A 16,231-nucleotide genomic window follows, 5' to 3' on the forward strand; every position below is an offset into this window, starting at 1 on the left:
AGCAAAAGTTTTGACAACAGTTTTTCAGGATGCTCAAGGCATTTTGCTTGTTGACTTTCTGAAGGGCCAAAGAATGATAACATCTGCTAATTATGAGAGTGTTTTGAGAAAGTTAGGTAAAGTTTTAGCAGAAAAATGCCCAGGAAAGCTTCACCAGAGTCTTTCTACTTCATGACAGTACTCCTGCTCATTCCTTTCATCAAACAAGAGCAATGTTATGAGCATTTTGATGAGAAATAGGCATCTATCTTATAGTCCTGATTTCGCTCCTTCTGACATTTTTTGTTTACTTAATCTTAAATCTTTAAAAGGCACCTAGTTTTTTCAGTTGATAATGTAAAAAGACTGCACTGACATGGTTAAATTCCCAAGACCCTTAGTTCCTTAGAGATTAACTAATTGGCTGATATCATCACTTACAAAATTGTCTTGACCTTTATGGAGCTTTTGTTGAGAAATAAAATTTCTAATTTTTTTTTATCTTTTAATTCCATCTTTCAAGAACTTTTTGAAATCCCCTTGGACTTTACCAGGGAGTTACATAATTTTGTGTTTCTGTGTTGCTATTTTTTGTTCTTTTGCTTTAACTTGAGGGACTCCCTTTATCATTTCTTGGGCAAACCTAGTGGTGATGAACTGTCTTGGCATTTGTTTATCTGAGAGAGTTTTTGAAGGGCACTTTAGCTAGTTACAATGTTCTTGGTTGGCAGTATTTTTTTTTTCAGCACTTTGGATATGTTTCTCTAATTCCTTCTAACTTGCAAGGTTTCAGCTGATACATTGGCTGGTAATCTAACAGAAACTCCTTTGTTCCTGATGATGGACTTTTTTGTTGCTGCTTTCAAGATTCTCTCTATGACTTTCAACAGCATAATTATAATGTGTCTTCGTGTGGTTCTCTTTAGATTTATCCTTGTTGGAATTCTCTGAGCTTCGTTAATTTGTATGTCCATCTTTCACCATTTCTCCCCTTCTTTTCTTTTGAGACTTACATGATGTATATGTTGTTCTGATCGATAGTGGCCCGCAAGTCCTTTAAGCTCCTTCTGTTTTTATTCATTCTTTTGGCTTTTTGCTTCTTTGCTTTGGTAATTTTGAAAGTCCCAGCTTCAGATTTGCTGATTTAAAACAATTCTGCCTGCTCAGGTCTACTGTTAGGTTCCTTTAGTGTATTGTCAATTAATTTATTGTATGCTTCAGTTCCAGAAATATTGTTTGCTACTTCATCATAGTTTTTATCTTTGTTGATTTTTTTTTCCTTTTGTTTATGCACTGTTATACTGAGTTTTTGTTTGCCCATTTGTACTCATTTATTTCATTAAGCATCCTTATGACAGTTACTTTCAATTCTTTGTATGACAGTACATTTCCATTTCTTTAGGGTCGATTTGTGGTGATTTATTATTATTTTTTTTGAGACAGGCTTTTGCTCTGTGACCCAGACTGGAGTGCAGTGGTGTCCTTATGACTCACTGCAGTCCCGACCTTCTGGGCTCAGGCTATCCTCCCATCTCAGCCTCCCAGGTAGCTGGTACCACAAGTGTGAACAACCACACCTGGCTAATTTTGTTTTGTTTTGTTTTGGTAGAGGTAAGGTTTGGCCATGTTGCTCAGACTGGCTTTGAGCTCTGGGCTCAAGGAATCTGCCTGCCTCAGCCTCCCAAATTGCTGGGATTACAGGTGTGAACCACTGCACCTGGCTGCAATTAAGTTTTTTGCATTGACTAGGCCATATTTCCCTGTTTCTTTGTATTGTCATTTTCTGTTAGGGCTTTGGCATTTGAAAGCTTAGCTAACTCTCCAGTCTTTGCAGTCTGGTTTCATACTGGGAGGACTTTCTTCAGTTAATCTAACTAGAGAATCCTGAAACCTCACAAATCTTTTATGGCAATGCATCCTCCTTGGGGTCGTGCATTTAATTTTTTAGGTGAAGGGGTTGGCCTCTGTCTACTACTCAGGACCTCTCCCTGGTGTGTGTGTGCGGGCGCGCCATACTGTGGCCTCGCGCATGCTGTAGTAAACGACGGTACTGGAGCTCCACCTTGTGTCGGTTTCTGATACTGCAGGGCCTAATGCTAAACCAAAGCATGTTGATTGCCTTTGTTCTCAATGGCCCTCAACCTGGCACCCTGTTCCTGTCTATACTTAGGTTCAGTCAAGAAGTTTCTAGGGTAGCATTGCCCCCAGACATTCCATTGGAGGTATATTCCTCTTTTGCTCCTCCCTAGGGAGAAGGTGAAAAGTTGTTGTCGTTGTTGTTTTTCTCAAACTTGCCTTGCTGGGGCAGATGGGAGGGAGATCATGAGCTTTGATACTATTTTATGCTCACCTGGGGTGCAGGAACCTCTTAATTGGTTTCTGAATTTATCACAAAGGCAATTGGATTGTATGTTGTTGTTGAATCCACATCTTCATGTGGAAAGAAAGGCCTGGGGTTTCTTACTTTGCCATCTGGCTGACCATGCTCACATGTTATCTGGTTTTTTAGACATTACGTTAGCAAGAATGGCAAGGGATTTGGTGGGTTCAAACTTTCAAACATTTTTTTCTAATATATTCATTTGGGAGGAGATGCAGGGAGGAAGAGGTGGCGATTATAAGTAAGGAAATATGGAAAAGTTGTAAGTTCTTGAAGAAAGCATGAGGTAAGATTTTACTCCTGTTTTTTATCCCTGTGTACCCTTTAGTTCACTTTAGTTCATACAGATTAGATACACATGATCCTCTGGTTGAGTCTAATCTTGAAAATACTTTCTTTGTGATGCGGTTGGTTTTGGAAGAGTAGCCTGGAATAGGAAAGCTTTTACTTGTATGGTTTTCATGCATCCCCAACCTTTGTGTCAATATTGCAAACTTAGAATAGCAGTTCCAAGTTAATGGTAAAATGTTACCTACCTTCAATTCTATAGCATCTGTCTTCTTTGAGTACTGTTTAGAGTGTAATTTTATTGATTATGATCTTTGTTCTAAGTATTTTGAGGCTCCATTAAAACATCAATTACGATTTTATTGTTAGAATTGTTTCTATAAGTTAACGTCACCATGCCTTGTCCTTAAACATAAATTCGTTTCTATTAATCAGCTATTTCTTCATATAAAGCAAGGAATATAATTAGAAATTTGAAGACTATTTGGTAGAATAAAGTACATCTTTCTGGCTAGCTAGTTTATCATCTAACTTTTGCAGAAGTAAAATGTGAAAACTTTGTGAAACAGAATTATTTTCTTTTACCCAAAGCTATTTTTAATTGTCTTTGAGCAGTGTTAATGGATAAGCTTATAAATGTAGGAATGTATAAGAATATAGTTTAAAATCAAGTAAAATGAGTTATTTTTAATGCTCTTATTTTGAAATATTAAATCTTTAATTTTATATAAAACTACTGCATTGGGAAGTTATAATTAATGTTTGAGTTTCCTTAGGTTATTTTAAATCCTTGGTTTAGACTTCTCAGAGGTCATATATTTTGATTTTTAAATATATTTGATGATATAGTTTTTAAAAATAAAAACTTTAAAGATGATGGGATGTTACATCTAGAACTTGAATTGATGTTGCATACTGCTTGTTAAAATGCACAAAACCTCTGTGTCTTCTATTGTCTGTATTCTGTTTTTTTTTTTTTTTTTTTTTTTTTTCTAAAATTTGAAGGCCTAGGAAGAATTTTCATTGTGTCTTTTGAGTTATTTTTTTGACTCGGAAAAAATAGGCCATCATATTGTCTTTTCATTGGGGTGTTATATTTGTCAGCATTAAAGAATCCTAGAAGGAGAGAAGTATCTTCTCTGCTGCTGTTAAGAAGATAAAGAAATTTGTAGACCTTAGAAATTTGATTTGACATCCTCATCTGCTGTAGGAATGTTTAGTGTTAAGATCACCAACCTGTGCCTCTTTGAAATTGGTAAAGAAACTGGAATCAGTATTGGGGTGCCCAGAGCTGATATGTCAGGAATTATTGGCATGATCTACAAATGTGTGAAATTTGAGGATTTTATAAACCTTTATATTTTTAGTCATATTAGTGCTTATTAACCACATAGGTTAATATTTTGCATAGGTCATTTTTGTTTATCCTTTACTGTAGTCTTCAGTAGCTTAATGGTAGGGAACTTACATCTGAAAGCTTTTGGGACCCCTGCACCTAGTCAGGTTCAGTCATTGTGCTTCTGTAACCTGACCAGAACTCAAATTTCTTGGGAGGTTTTGAGGACCCCAAAAATTAATTTGAGGCCAGGCATGGTGGCTCACGCCTGTAATCCCAGCACTTTGGAAGGCCAAGGCAGACTGATAACTTGAGGCCAGGAGTTCGAGACCAGCCTGGTCAGCATGGTGAAACCTCTTATCTATGAAAAAAAAAAAAAAAAAAAAAAATTGCTGTGCATGGCGGTGTGCATCTGTAGTCCCAGCAACTCAGGAGGCTGAGGCAGGAGAATCACTTGAAACATGGAGGCAGAGGCTGCAGTTAGCCAAGATTACGCAACTGCACTGCAGCCTGGGTGACAGAGTAAGACTCTGTCTCAAGGAAAGCAAAAAACAAATAACAAAAAAACCCTTGATATAGAATTGGGAAATGTTTTGGATTGAGTAGCTAGAGACTGCTCTAGTGATTCTGGTGACTATACCCACGTTTTGGGCTCAGTCAAAACTACAGGTTCGTGTTGTATAATAGGAGCCAGACTGTCAGTAAAAAGACCTGTGTTTTCTTTAGGATTTAAAAAATCAGGCTGGGTGAGTAGTGCCTCATGCCTGTAACCCCAGCACTTTGGGAGGCCAAGGTGGGTGGATCATGAGGTCAAGAGATTGAGATCATCCTGGCCAACATACTGAAACCCTGTCTCTACTAAAGATACAAAAAAATTAGATGGGTGTGATGGTGTGTGCCTGTAGTCCCAGCTACTTGGGAGGCTGAGGCAGGAGAATTGCTGAACGCGGGAGACGGAGGTTGCAGTGAGCTGAGATCGTGCCGCTACACCTGATGAGAGAGTGAGACTCTGTCTCAAAATAAATAAATAAATGAATAAATAATTAAAAAAAAATCAGTGGATCTGAAAGATAATTTTGCCATTAAAAAAGAAAACCCATGTCATGTGTCCATTACTCATTGTTTACCCCTTGGTAGGTTATTTAAATTTGATTTTTTGGTTAATTTTAGACTCTTTTTGATCAGAACAATGCTGCAAAAAAAGAAGAGTCAGAAACTGCCAACAAAAATGATTCTTCAAAGAAGTTGTCTGTTGAGAGAGTGTATCAGAAGAAGACACAACTTGAACACATTCTTCTTCGTCCTGATACATATATTGGGTCAGTGGAGCCATTGACACAGGTAATTATTGCTAGAATCAAAATTAGGAGATGTGTATCGATATCTACTTTTTAATATATTGATAGAACTATTTTAATTATATGCTTTGGAAATCTGTAGTTTCATGTGTCTATAGTCGTGAGCAAAGTAGGATGACATATCTAGTAGAAATGTATTCACTTTTTTCTGGGGATAAAAGCCATCAGAAGAAAGAAGTATAGAGTAAAATGATGCCATACAAACTTTTGTTATAACTCTTCCCCGCGCCCCAAGGTGTCTCACTATCTCACCGAGGCTGGAGTGCAGTGGCTCGATCCTGGCTCACTGCAACCTCTGCCTCCTGGGTTCAAGTGATTCTCTTGCCTTAGCCTCCTGAGTAACAGGGATTACAGGCATGTGCCACCATGCTGGGCTAATTTTTGTATTTTTAGTAAAGATGGGGTTTTGCCACGTTGGCCGGGCTGGTCTTGAACTCCCGACCTCAGGTAATATGCCCACCTCGGCCTCCCAAAGTGCTAGGATTACAGGTGTGAGCCACCATGCCTGGCCTTGTAAGTCTTTAACTTCATATTGTCATTAATGTTAACTTCATATTGTCATTAATGGTAGTACCTTGCAGAATTTGTACAGATATACTGACTATTGTTTAATGCTTACTATGAACTTGGCTTACATATTTTATCTCATTTGATCCTAACAGTTTTGGAAAGTAGATTCTTTTATCTCTATAGATGAAGAAAGGGAAGCTTACATAAATTTAAATAACTTGCTCATATCTCTCAACTATTAAGAACTGGGATTCAAAGTAGAACTGACTCCAAAGTCTGTCTTTCTTTGCATTATTTTACTGTGTTCCCTATATTATAAAAAAAATATAAAGCATGAAGTTGAAGTAATGTAAGATGTTTTTACTTTTTCAACTATAATACTTTTTCAAATAATTCTTGATGTCTTATATTAAAACTGACTATAATAATACAAACTTGATACGAAATGAACAATTTCTCAATTTTGAGGTTAATATGAATAGTGAAGACTATTTCTGAAGTTATATGTTTTTCTACTTGGCAGATCTAAGTATTTATATAGAGTAAATGACAGGATGTGGATTATACTATGACAAATTGATGTTAAGGATTTATTGAGTAAAATATTTTTGAATTTTTCAATGCAGTTAATGTGGGTGTATGATGAAGATGTAGGAATGAATTGCAGAGAGGTTACCTTTGTGCCAGGTTTATATAAGATCTTTGATGAAATTTTGGGTGAGTACTTGCTTAGGATTTAATGCATGTTTCTATTAGTATCATCGTAATGTCCCTTTATATATAAAGCCAGACTTAGTATAAATTTTAAAGATGTGTCCCTGGCTTTTATTCTTCTGAATATAAATGATGTTCAGAAAATTTATACTGTGATCTGTAACATTTTAATATTTCTGTTTCATCTTTGTTTCATTTTTTTATCTATGAAATGAATGTGTTGTATTTGTAATACCACAGTTGGTCTGTACTCCTGTATGTCTAGTCATCTGGGATTTGCTAGCGTCATAGTTACCCAGCGGACATCTTGAATATGGAGATGAAAGGGACTGATTTTGCAGATTCATTGAGTTGGTGGGACATGTAAATACGTTTTTCACCAACAAATCAGATATTTCTGTTGGACAGCCAAGTTTAGTAACCATTGCTCTAACTGATCTCTGTCTTCTCCAAATCACATGATTAATTAAATTAAATGAGTGCCTAGTTGACTCCTAGGGAATGCTTGTACTTTGGAAGTATTTTAACCAAGGACACTCTAGAAATTCTCTTTCTCCGCCACCTCATCAGTACAACTTGAGGTTTCTTAGTGCAGTTGTATGGGTCTCTCAGAGCTGCTTCTGTTGGTATTTGGTGAAGAGATAAGAGATTAAAACTGGGTTACATTTTATACCTTTACTCTTGCCTCCAAACTATAATTTTACTGTTTTACGTTTATTACAAGTGTTTGTCAGGAGTATATTTCTTCTATGATTGTGTTCAAATTTCCTTGAAGCAGTGGTTAATGAATGCAAAAAATATTTCTATTGCCAGCTATGGTGCCTAGGATACAGAATTTTGGTTTCTAAGGGTGTTAAAGACTTTTTCTTTGTAACTAAAAAATAACTGGTTTCTATTCAATATGCCTATAAAGTCACTAGTTTATTGAAAGAGATCACTAGAATGCAATTGCTTGTTACCAAGATATAATTAAACAAAAGTTTTTAACTTTTAGACCTGGATTTGAATATTGTAAAGTGCAGATGTTTGTTCTTAATTTGTTTTGATTTATATGTATCACTAAAACATTTCCTCTTTTTTTGTGGTGGAAAGCATAACAGTACTTTGGTGTGTTAATACAATTTAGGAATATTATTTGGAAAATAAGATTGTATATGAGAAGTTAATAGTAATTTTATTAACTATTACCATATGTAGATGTTTATATTAAGCAGTGATACACATATAGTTGTGTCCATGTATTTTTAATGTAATTTTGTATATTACTCACTGAGATGTTTAATTTTGTAGTTAATGCTGCTGACAATAAACAAAGGGATAAGAACATGACTTGTATTAAAGTTTCTATTGATCCGTAAGTATATTTAAAGTTTAATTTTTTTATGCTAAGTTTTATTCAGATAGTCCCCAATTTATGAGTACTCCTCAAATAAAGTATATGAGTAGTACCATTTTGTTTACCTGTTGTTTTATTATTTTTGCCTCTTTTCAGTGTCATTTATTGTCTTTTCTTCCAAAGAGCTTTGCTATCGGGGCTCATGAAGGCCATTTTTCTTTGATGCTATGTATGCTATTTCAACTGCTAATCACCCTATCTTTTCTTACCTTTACTTTGGGACTCAAGGCTAAGGGCCATTGGTGTGATTCCATTTACATTATGCTTTAAATCTACTTTTCATGACTGATGTTTGGAGTTTTCCATTATTTATGACATAATTTAATAAATTACGTACTTTGGGTATAACCAGGTCTTTAGCTAATTATATCACTGTATAAATCGATTTATTTTTTCGTAGGATAAATGTGTATAAAAACTAGTAGTGTTAAATCAGAAACATAGCTGTTAGGCTTATCTTGTTTTTAACCAGCGTTCCTTTTGTAAAGTATTACATCCATTCTTTGTAAATTTAAAAGTTATTTAGCATGATTTTAAGATTTTTCTCTAGTAAACATAAAAATCTAATAATTCAGGTACACTTTTACTATTAATCTAATTTCACGTGGTATAGTTAAGATTGGTAGTATAATAAAACTATAATTTGTATTTGGTTATACCATGAAGTTAACTATATTTTATATGAAAATGTTAGCATATAACTATGTGGTTAAAATTCTTTATTTTTCTTCTCCATTCTCTTTTTTAAAAAAATTTAAATTATTTCTATAATGAACACATTCTTGAGAATTTATATGATAAGGCGTACAAGACATTTGTAAGTTACAACTTAAACAGAGTTTAAGATGGTTTCAAGAAAATTTTGGCTGTTAAAATTCCTTTTCTTATTTAGGCAGTTGTCAGTTAAAAAACAGATCTCTCTTCATTTATTATGTTTTAGGAGAGTAAGGAATAATAGATGCTGAATGTTTGATATCTTTGAATTTTTTTCAAAATTGAACAATTAATTGAAAACTAAGGAAGAAAGGACCTTCCTTAAATACATTCTTGATACACATAATTGCAGTTGTTTAGTTCTTTTATGTGGTTCTAGCCATATTAATCCAATTATTTTAGCTACATTAATCCAATAAGATTAAATTTAAAAAACTGTCATCATAACAAAGTGATAAAGAAGTGAGCTAAGCCAGGTACAGCTGGTCACTACTGTAATCCTGGCACTTTGGGAGGCGGAGGCAGGCAGATCCCTTGAGCCCAGGAGTTTGAGACCAGTCTGGGCCACATGGTGAAAACCTGTTTCTACAAAAAAAATACAGAAATCAGCTGGGCATGGTTGCGCGAGCTTGTAGTTCCAGCTACTCAGGAGGCTGAGGTGGGAGAATTGCTTGAACCTAGGAGGTTAGGCTGCAGTGAGGCATGATTGTGCCACTGCACTCCAGCCTGGGCGTAGAGCAAGACCCTGTCTTAAATAAAAAAAAAAAAAAAAAGGACGACAAAGAAGTGAGCTATAAGACAACTCTGTAGACTGGATAAGGGCTCTTGGTTTATTTTACTTTTCAACTCATTACAGATTTTGTACAAATAATAATTCTACGTAAGTCTAGTAATTCTAGTGCCTTTATCGCTCCATTTTGTACTCTGTTTCTAATGAACATTTTTGTGTAGGAGTAAGAGTGAGGGAAAATATAACTTAGTTTATTTGCTTCTTAATGGCACTCAGGTATCAGCTTTTTTTTTTTTTTTTTTTTTTTTTTTTTTTTTCATATTTCGCTTTTTTTTTTTTTTTTCATATTTCCCACCTCATTTTAACTGCTTCTGCTAGAAAATTATTTTATTTCAATATAAACAAAAATCCTTAGGTACTCCAAGAAAAAAGGTGGTGGTAGTATATGTTCTCATCCCACCTTTCTTATTTGTTTTGTTGTTTAAGAATCATTGATGAGAAATTGAGTATTTCTCTTGCTTTTAATTGAATTTCATATACTTCTAAAATTGGCAATAGGCAGGCATTTTGTGAAAGTTTGCTGATTCATATATTTTATTTTCTGAATTTTAACTATAACATTTTGGGTCTTGTGAATTTTGTCCCATAATCACTTTTTTTTTTTTTTTTTTACCGCATATACTATAGAATTAGTATTACTTGGATTAAAATAAATACTATACTATAGAATTGGTATTACTTGGATTAAATAAATAAATTAGTATTACTTGGATTAAAATCAATTAAAACAATTGACCTAGTTTTCTTTGCTGTCCATTTTTGTATCCTTTGACATTCTTTTAACATTTTTGTATAGCAGATTTTTATTTTTCTTTGTACATTTGTGCACATAAACTTCTTGTGTGGAGGAGAGGTTAAATTTTAATAGTTAATGGGCAAAGTATATAGAATATGTAGTAGCCTTGCTCTTACTCTTTTTTCCCCCATACTATTCTGTGATGGAGGGATAAAATTTAAGGAAAAAGTCACGGTTGTAAAGCCATAAGAATAGACTTTTAAATACAAGACATGCCTTGCAGAATTTGGACAGTTCATCTAGAAGTTAGAGAATTTATAGCAATTTCTTACAAGGGAGCTTAACACTTATTAAATAATATAACAGTATTGAAACAATTTACTTGTGGTTGTCTATCTGATTAAAAACAAACATGGAGGCTGGGCGCAGTGGCTCACGTCTGTAATGCTAGCACTTTGGGAGGATCACAAGGTCAGGAGTTCAAGACCAGCCTGACCAACATGGTGAAACCCTGTCTCTACTAAAAATGCAAAAATCAGCCGATTGTGGTGGCACGCACTGTAATCCCAGCTACTGGGGAGGCCAAAGTGGGAGAATTACTGGAACCCAGGAGGCAGAGGTTGTAGTGAGCTGAGATCGTGCCACTGCATGATCAGCCTGGGTGACAGAGTAAGATTCCTTCTCAAAAAAAAAAAAAAAAAAGAAAAAGAAAAAACGTGGAAAGCATATTAACCAGAGTTCAAAATATTCCTCTAACTTAAGTATTCTTTAGAGTTGAAACTTTATAACTTTCAAAAAATATTGTATACTCATGCTAAAATATATATGTAGACATTTCTTTCTTTAACAAATGGAATCATAGTATATATACTATTTTCTCTCTCTCTCTCTCTCTCTCTCTCTCTCTCTCTCTCTCTCTCTCGACGGAGTCTCACTCTGTCGCCCAGGCTGGATTGGAGTGTAGTAGCGCAATCTCGGCTCACTGCAGCCTCCACCTCCCAGATTCAAGCGATTCTCCTGCCTCAGCCTCCCAAGTAGCTGGGACTGACTACAAGCTTGTGCTACCACACCTGACTAATTTTTTGTATTTTTAGTAGAGATAGGGTTTCACCGTCTCAATGTCCAGACCTCATGATCTGCTTGCCTCGGCCTCCCAAAGTGCTGGAATTACAGGCATGAGCCACCACACCCAGCCTATATCTTTCTTTTTATTCAACATATTATAGACAGCCTTCCTAATTAACTTAAATAGATACACTTAATTCTAACTATTTGCAAATATTTTATTATGTTGGTGTGTCATAATTTATTTAACCTCTTTCCAACTGGTAAGTATTGGATATTTAGATTTTCGATGTTTTTTTCCAGCTCTAATTATTTTTGAAACTTTATTTGCAGCCGGGCGCGGTGGCTCAAGCCTGTAATCCCAGCACTTTGGGAGGCCGAGGCGGGTGGATCACAAGGTCAAGAGATCGAGACCATCCTGGTCAACATGGTGAAACCCCGTCTCTACTAAAAATACAAAAAATTAGCTGGGCATGGTGGCACGTGCCTGTAATCCCAGCTACTCAGGAGGCTGAGGCAGGAGAATTGCCTGAACCCAGGAGGCGGAGGTTGCGGTGAGCCGAGATTGTGCCATTGCACTCCAGCCTGGGTAACATGAGTGAAAACCCGCACAAAAAAAAAAAAAAAAAAAGAAACTTTATTTGCAAACTCTTAAACACAATATTCTTATTCCTAATTTTTGTTGAAGATTATCAATGGAGCAAGGTTATAGAATTCTGAATAATTGTTTAGAGATTACGGAAAACCAGATCTGAGAAATGATATAGATTGAAATTTTATAAGAGAGGTGAGTTTGATAGCAAGTTCCAATTTCATAATCATATGGACTTAGAGAATGTTGAGGATGCCAAACATTGATTTTTTTTTTTTTTGAAGTTGTGAAGATAATTAAGTTACAAAATGTCTATCTTAATTACAGCACCATGTGCTAAACGTGGTGAAACCTTTTCTTAAGTTTTTCTCTTAAGTATGTTGCGCTTCTTTGTCATCCTGAGGTGCTTAAGATCTGTAATTTTCCATTCCTTGCCTTTATTTCCTTCATAATCCTCCTTTATTAGTTATGACTCAGGGAAAGAAATGTTTGTCTTCAGCAAGTATTTTCTTGAGAGATGAATCAATGTCTTCCAATTGATAATGACTAGTATCTTGCTTATAATCATTAAGATTTATTCTAGATTACCTTTTAATGAATTAATTTATCTTTACTATTTTAAGCTCTAAATTCTACTTGTTTGTTTGTTTGTTTGTTTTTTACAGTGAATCTAACATTATAAGCATTTGGAATAATGGGAAAGGCATTCCAGTAGTAGAACACAAAGTAGAGAAAGTTTATGTTCCTGCTTTAATTTTTGGACAGCTTTTAACATCCAGTAACTATGATGATGATGAGAAAAAAGTTACAGGTAAAGTCTGAATGGAATTTTGGTTGAAAAATACTGTTTTCTTAATATAAAATGTGTAACTTTCTAAGGAAATCTGTGGTTTTGGTGTGAGAAAATCATTTTCAGAATTAATATTTATAAATTATGTAAAAATATTGTCTTGATAACAATCTAAGTGACACTTAAAAACCTTATGTCTGATAGTACATTGACTTTATGTTAGAACAGCTGGAAGTTTAACTTGGCTAACAGTTTGGGTTTTGATTTAGATAGGACTGGTATAATGTCTATATATATAAATTTGTTATTACATAAGCACTATGTCTTTTGGTATTAAGTTACTTTTAAACTGTTTTCCTTAAGAAGGTCAGGATTGAAAATTTAGACTCTGTAAATAGAGTTGAAAGTGCTTTGACCAAAACCATATCTTTTCATGCTTATTTATGTTGCCCACGTAGATTGATAGTTTTTTTTAAAAAAAAAAAAAAACCAAGGCTCTGGGAAATGATATAGATTAAAATTTTGTGATAGAGAAGCAACTTTGATAGAAAGTTCAGATTTCATACAGAGATTTACTGGATCATGAAACATACAAAACTTAATGTTTTTGAAATTGTAAAGACTTTGATAAATATACAAAACACCCATTTTAATTACACTACTGTATGTGGTAAATATTAATTGTATCTTTCTTTAAATGAAAAAAAATCTAAATATACTCTGGAATTTTCAGTCGGTGATTGATAATGCATTTAGTGGAGCTCTTTTGCAACAGACTTGCCCTGTGGTAGTGAATTAACAAAGTTCCATTAAAAACATTTTTACTAAACCTTTCACATTGAATTTTTCTTACAGGTGGTCGTAATGGTTATGGTGCAAAACTTTGTAATATTTTCAGTACAAAGTTTACAGTAGAAACAGCTTGCAAAGAATATAAACACAGTTTTAAGCAGGTACGCTAGAAACACATCTATTTCTTTTTTTAAAAATAATGGTTTGTTATTTTGCTTAGTTAGTGGAACCTTAGGTAAATTGCGGTGATGCCTATATAACTTCATTTTTTTTTTTTTTAAAAAGCGTTATTCGAGTCATCAGAGTAAAGAGACATCAGAATGCCTGGGAGATTTAATATAAGCCTGTTCCTCTACCGTTCCTTTAAAACAAAATGGTTTATTTAACAGACTTTATTTAACTTAGTTAAGTATTCATGAAAATGTCCTGAACCTCACAGACTTATGTACACGCAACAATTTAGTGTTTGAAAAATTCGTCAGTGAATCATCAGATTTATATTTCAGAATTTTATTTTGTTCTTGCAGGTCTATGAAAATGATTTGAAATTTTATATAAGCTAAAATAATTTTTATTTTTATTTTAAATTTTCTTTATTGCTCTCCAACAACCTGTTGTTGAAGTAAGCTAAAGTAATTTTGTCAGGAAAATCATCACGCATGTTTATTTTTGTAAAAGTCTATATGGTCATGTTGAAGAACTTGAAAGAGGTTTTGGTGACAGTTTATAAAGTTGTGCAGTTCAGTTTATTTTTAACATGGAATTATTATCAGAGTGGTACAGTTGTCCCTCAGGAGGATTAGTTCTGGGATCCCCTTCCTGGACCAAAATTAGAGGACGATCGAGTCTTTTGTATAAAAAGGGGTAGTATTTGCATATAACCCATGCACATCTTCTCATGTACTTTAAATCATCTCTAGATTACTTGTAATACCTAATACAATGTAAATACCCTGTAAACAGTTATGCTGTATCTTAAAAATTTGTGTTTTTTGTTTTTTTTCACAAATATTTTTTAAGCTGCAGTTGGTTGAATTTGCAAATGTAGAACCTGTGGCTACACAAGGGCTGACTGTATTTACTATTTTTTTTGTCTGTAATATTACTGAGGATGTGTATGGTTTGTTGTGAAGTTGGAAAATTGATATAGTTTGGTAAATGAATGTATTTAATGAGTGGCGTCTTTATATATCATGAAATGTGGAAGCATTATAGAAATATTTGAATTTTTTTTCTTTTGAAGACATGGATGAATAATATGATGAAGACTTCTGAAGCCAAAATTAAACATTTTGATGGTGAAGATTACACATGCATAACATTCCAACCAGATCTGCCCAAATTTAAGATGGAAAAACTTGACAAGGATATTGTGGCCCTCATGACCAGGAGGGCGTATGATTTGGCTGGTTCATGTAAAGGGGTCAAGGTCATGTTTAATGGAAAGAAATTGCCTGTAAGTGTCCCCTAAAATAGTTTTAGTACTATGTTATTTTATAGAGAGAGTATTGTTGAGTCTTCCTTTTTTAAAGCTTGTCTGGTAATCTTTTACTGGTGTGTTTAGATGATTCACATTTAAAGTGACTATTGATACATTTGGCCATTGTTTCTTCAAATAATTAGTCTATCTTGTTATTTCCTTTCCTTTTTGAGTTAGTTATGTGTATGTTATATTATTTGATATTGTCCCCAGTTCTTGAATGCTTTGTCAATTTTATTCACTCTACTTCTTCTTTTTGTATTAGTTTAATTTCTATTTCCCTCTATTCAAGTTTACTTTTTCAGTCTCTGGATCAGGTTTCCTGAAGAGCCTGTCAAAGGCATTCCTTGTGTCTTCTATTTTTTTAATTTTTATCACTTCCATTTGATTATTTCTTTTAGTTTCCATCTCTTCAGTGAAGTTGTATGTTGTCTTCACTTTCCACTAGATACTTTAACATGCTAATTAATTGTAGTTACTTAAAATACTGTATCTGATACATGTTACAACATCTGTGAGATACTTAGTTGGTTTCTGATGATTGCTTTATCTTTTCAGGTTGTTTTTTTCTTGCCTTTTGGCATGCCCTAAAAGTTTTTGTGGAAAACCAGATATGTTTGTAGGGAAGTAGATATTGAAGTAAATAGGCATTAGTGTGGGACTTACGTTATATTTACTCAAGAGATGAGCTGCGTTTGAAATTTGTTTTTGCTGTAGCTATTAGTGTTGAGGTTTGTTGTTGCTGTGAATACCAGAGACTTCCAAATTCTTCCTTGTTTTTGTCTTTCCACTTGGCTTAGGGCCTTCTTTTTGAGCTGCCCCTCAGAGATGGTCTGTCTTGCAGCTCTTCAGCTGAAACCCACTGTTGTTACTGGAGGCTTGGTGGCATGATGGTAGATTGTGGGGGAGATGATCTCTAATGTCTGATTACATCCCAGTCTTTGGAGTGCATGGTGAACCTGTATCTCAGGGGTTTGACTTTTACAAGTTTATGCCCCTCTTCCGTGGGTAAAGACTTTTTTTCTGCCCTCTATTCTCTTTCCCCAGCTGCAGCAGGATTCCACTAGTGTTCTCAGCCTATTTCCTTGAGGTCCGCTACCCTGCAGAATAAGCTTTTTTTTTTTTGGTGAGGAAGATAGAACTGGGTGGATTTCCTAGCAACTTCTGTTTCCATTTCCCAGCCAGTACTATGGGAGTGCAGAGGGGAAACCTTCTCTAGATTCTCACTGATCTTCCCTGTGAGAATTTGGTGGGTTTTCTGGAGGAAAACCCTGCAAGAGCATGAATGAACTCCTTATGGTTACAGCCCGT

General features: G+C 34.7%; 1 protein-coding gene across 2 annotated transcripts in view; it reads left to right on the forward strand.

Annotated features, from left to right (window-relative positions):
• TOP2B (DNA topoisomerase II beta) overlaps window positions 1-16,231 on the forward strand; it is a 68,931-nt gene that overhangs the window by 15,214 nt on the left and 37,486 nt on the right. Inside the window, exons 2-7 of one of the 2 annotated variants that reach the window (XM_017506221.2) lie at window positions 5,154-5,324; window positions 6,478-6,568; window positions 7,856-7,919; window positions 12,524-12,669; window positions 13,504-13,601; window positions 14,684-14,896. In XM_017506221.2, coding sequence (XP_017361710.1) covers window positions 5,154-5,324; window positions 6,478-6,568; window positions 7,856-7,919; window positions 12,524-12,669; window positions 13,504-13,601; window positions 14,684-14,896 — 783 coding nt within the window. The remainder of the gene's footprint in view (window positions 1-5,153; window positions 5,325-6,477; window positions 6,569-7,855; window positions 7,920-12,523; window positions 12,670-13,503; window positions 13,602-14,683; window positions 14,897-16,231) is intronic. The other variant, XM_017506222.2, reaches the window with a different exon arrangement.

Source organism: Cebus imitator, unplaced genomic scaffold, assembly GCF_001604975.1.
Source record: "Cebus imitator isolate Cc_AM_T3 unplaced genomic scaffold, Cebus_imitator-1.0 Scaffold351, whole genome shotgun sequence".
Classification (NCBI taxonomy): Eukaryota; Metazoa; Chordata; class Mammalia; order Primates; family Cebidae; genus Cebus; species Cebus imitator.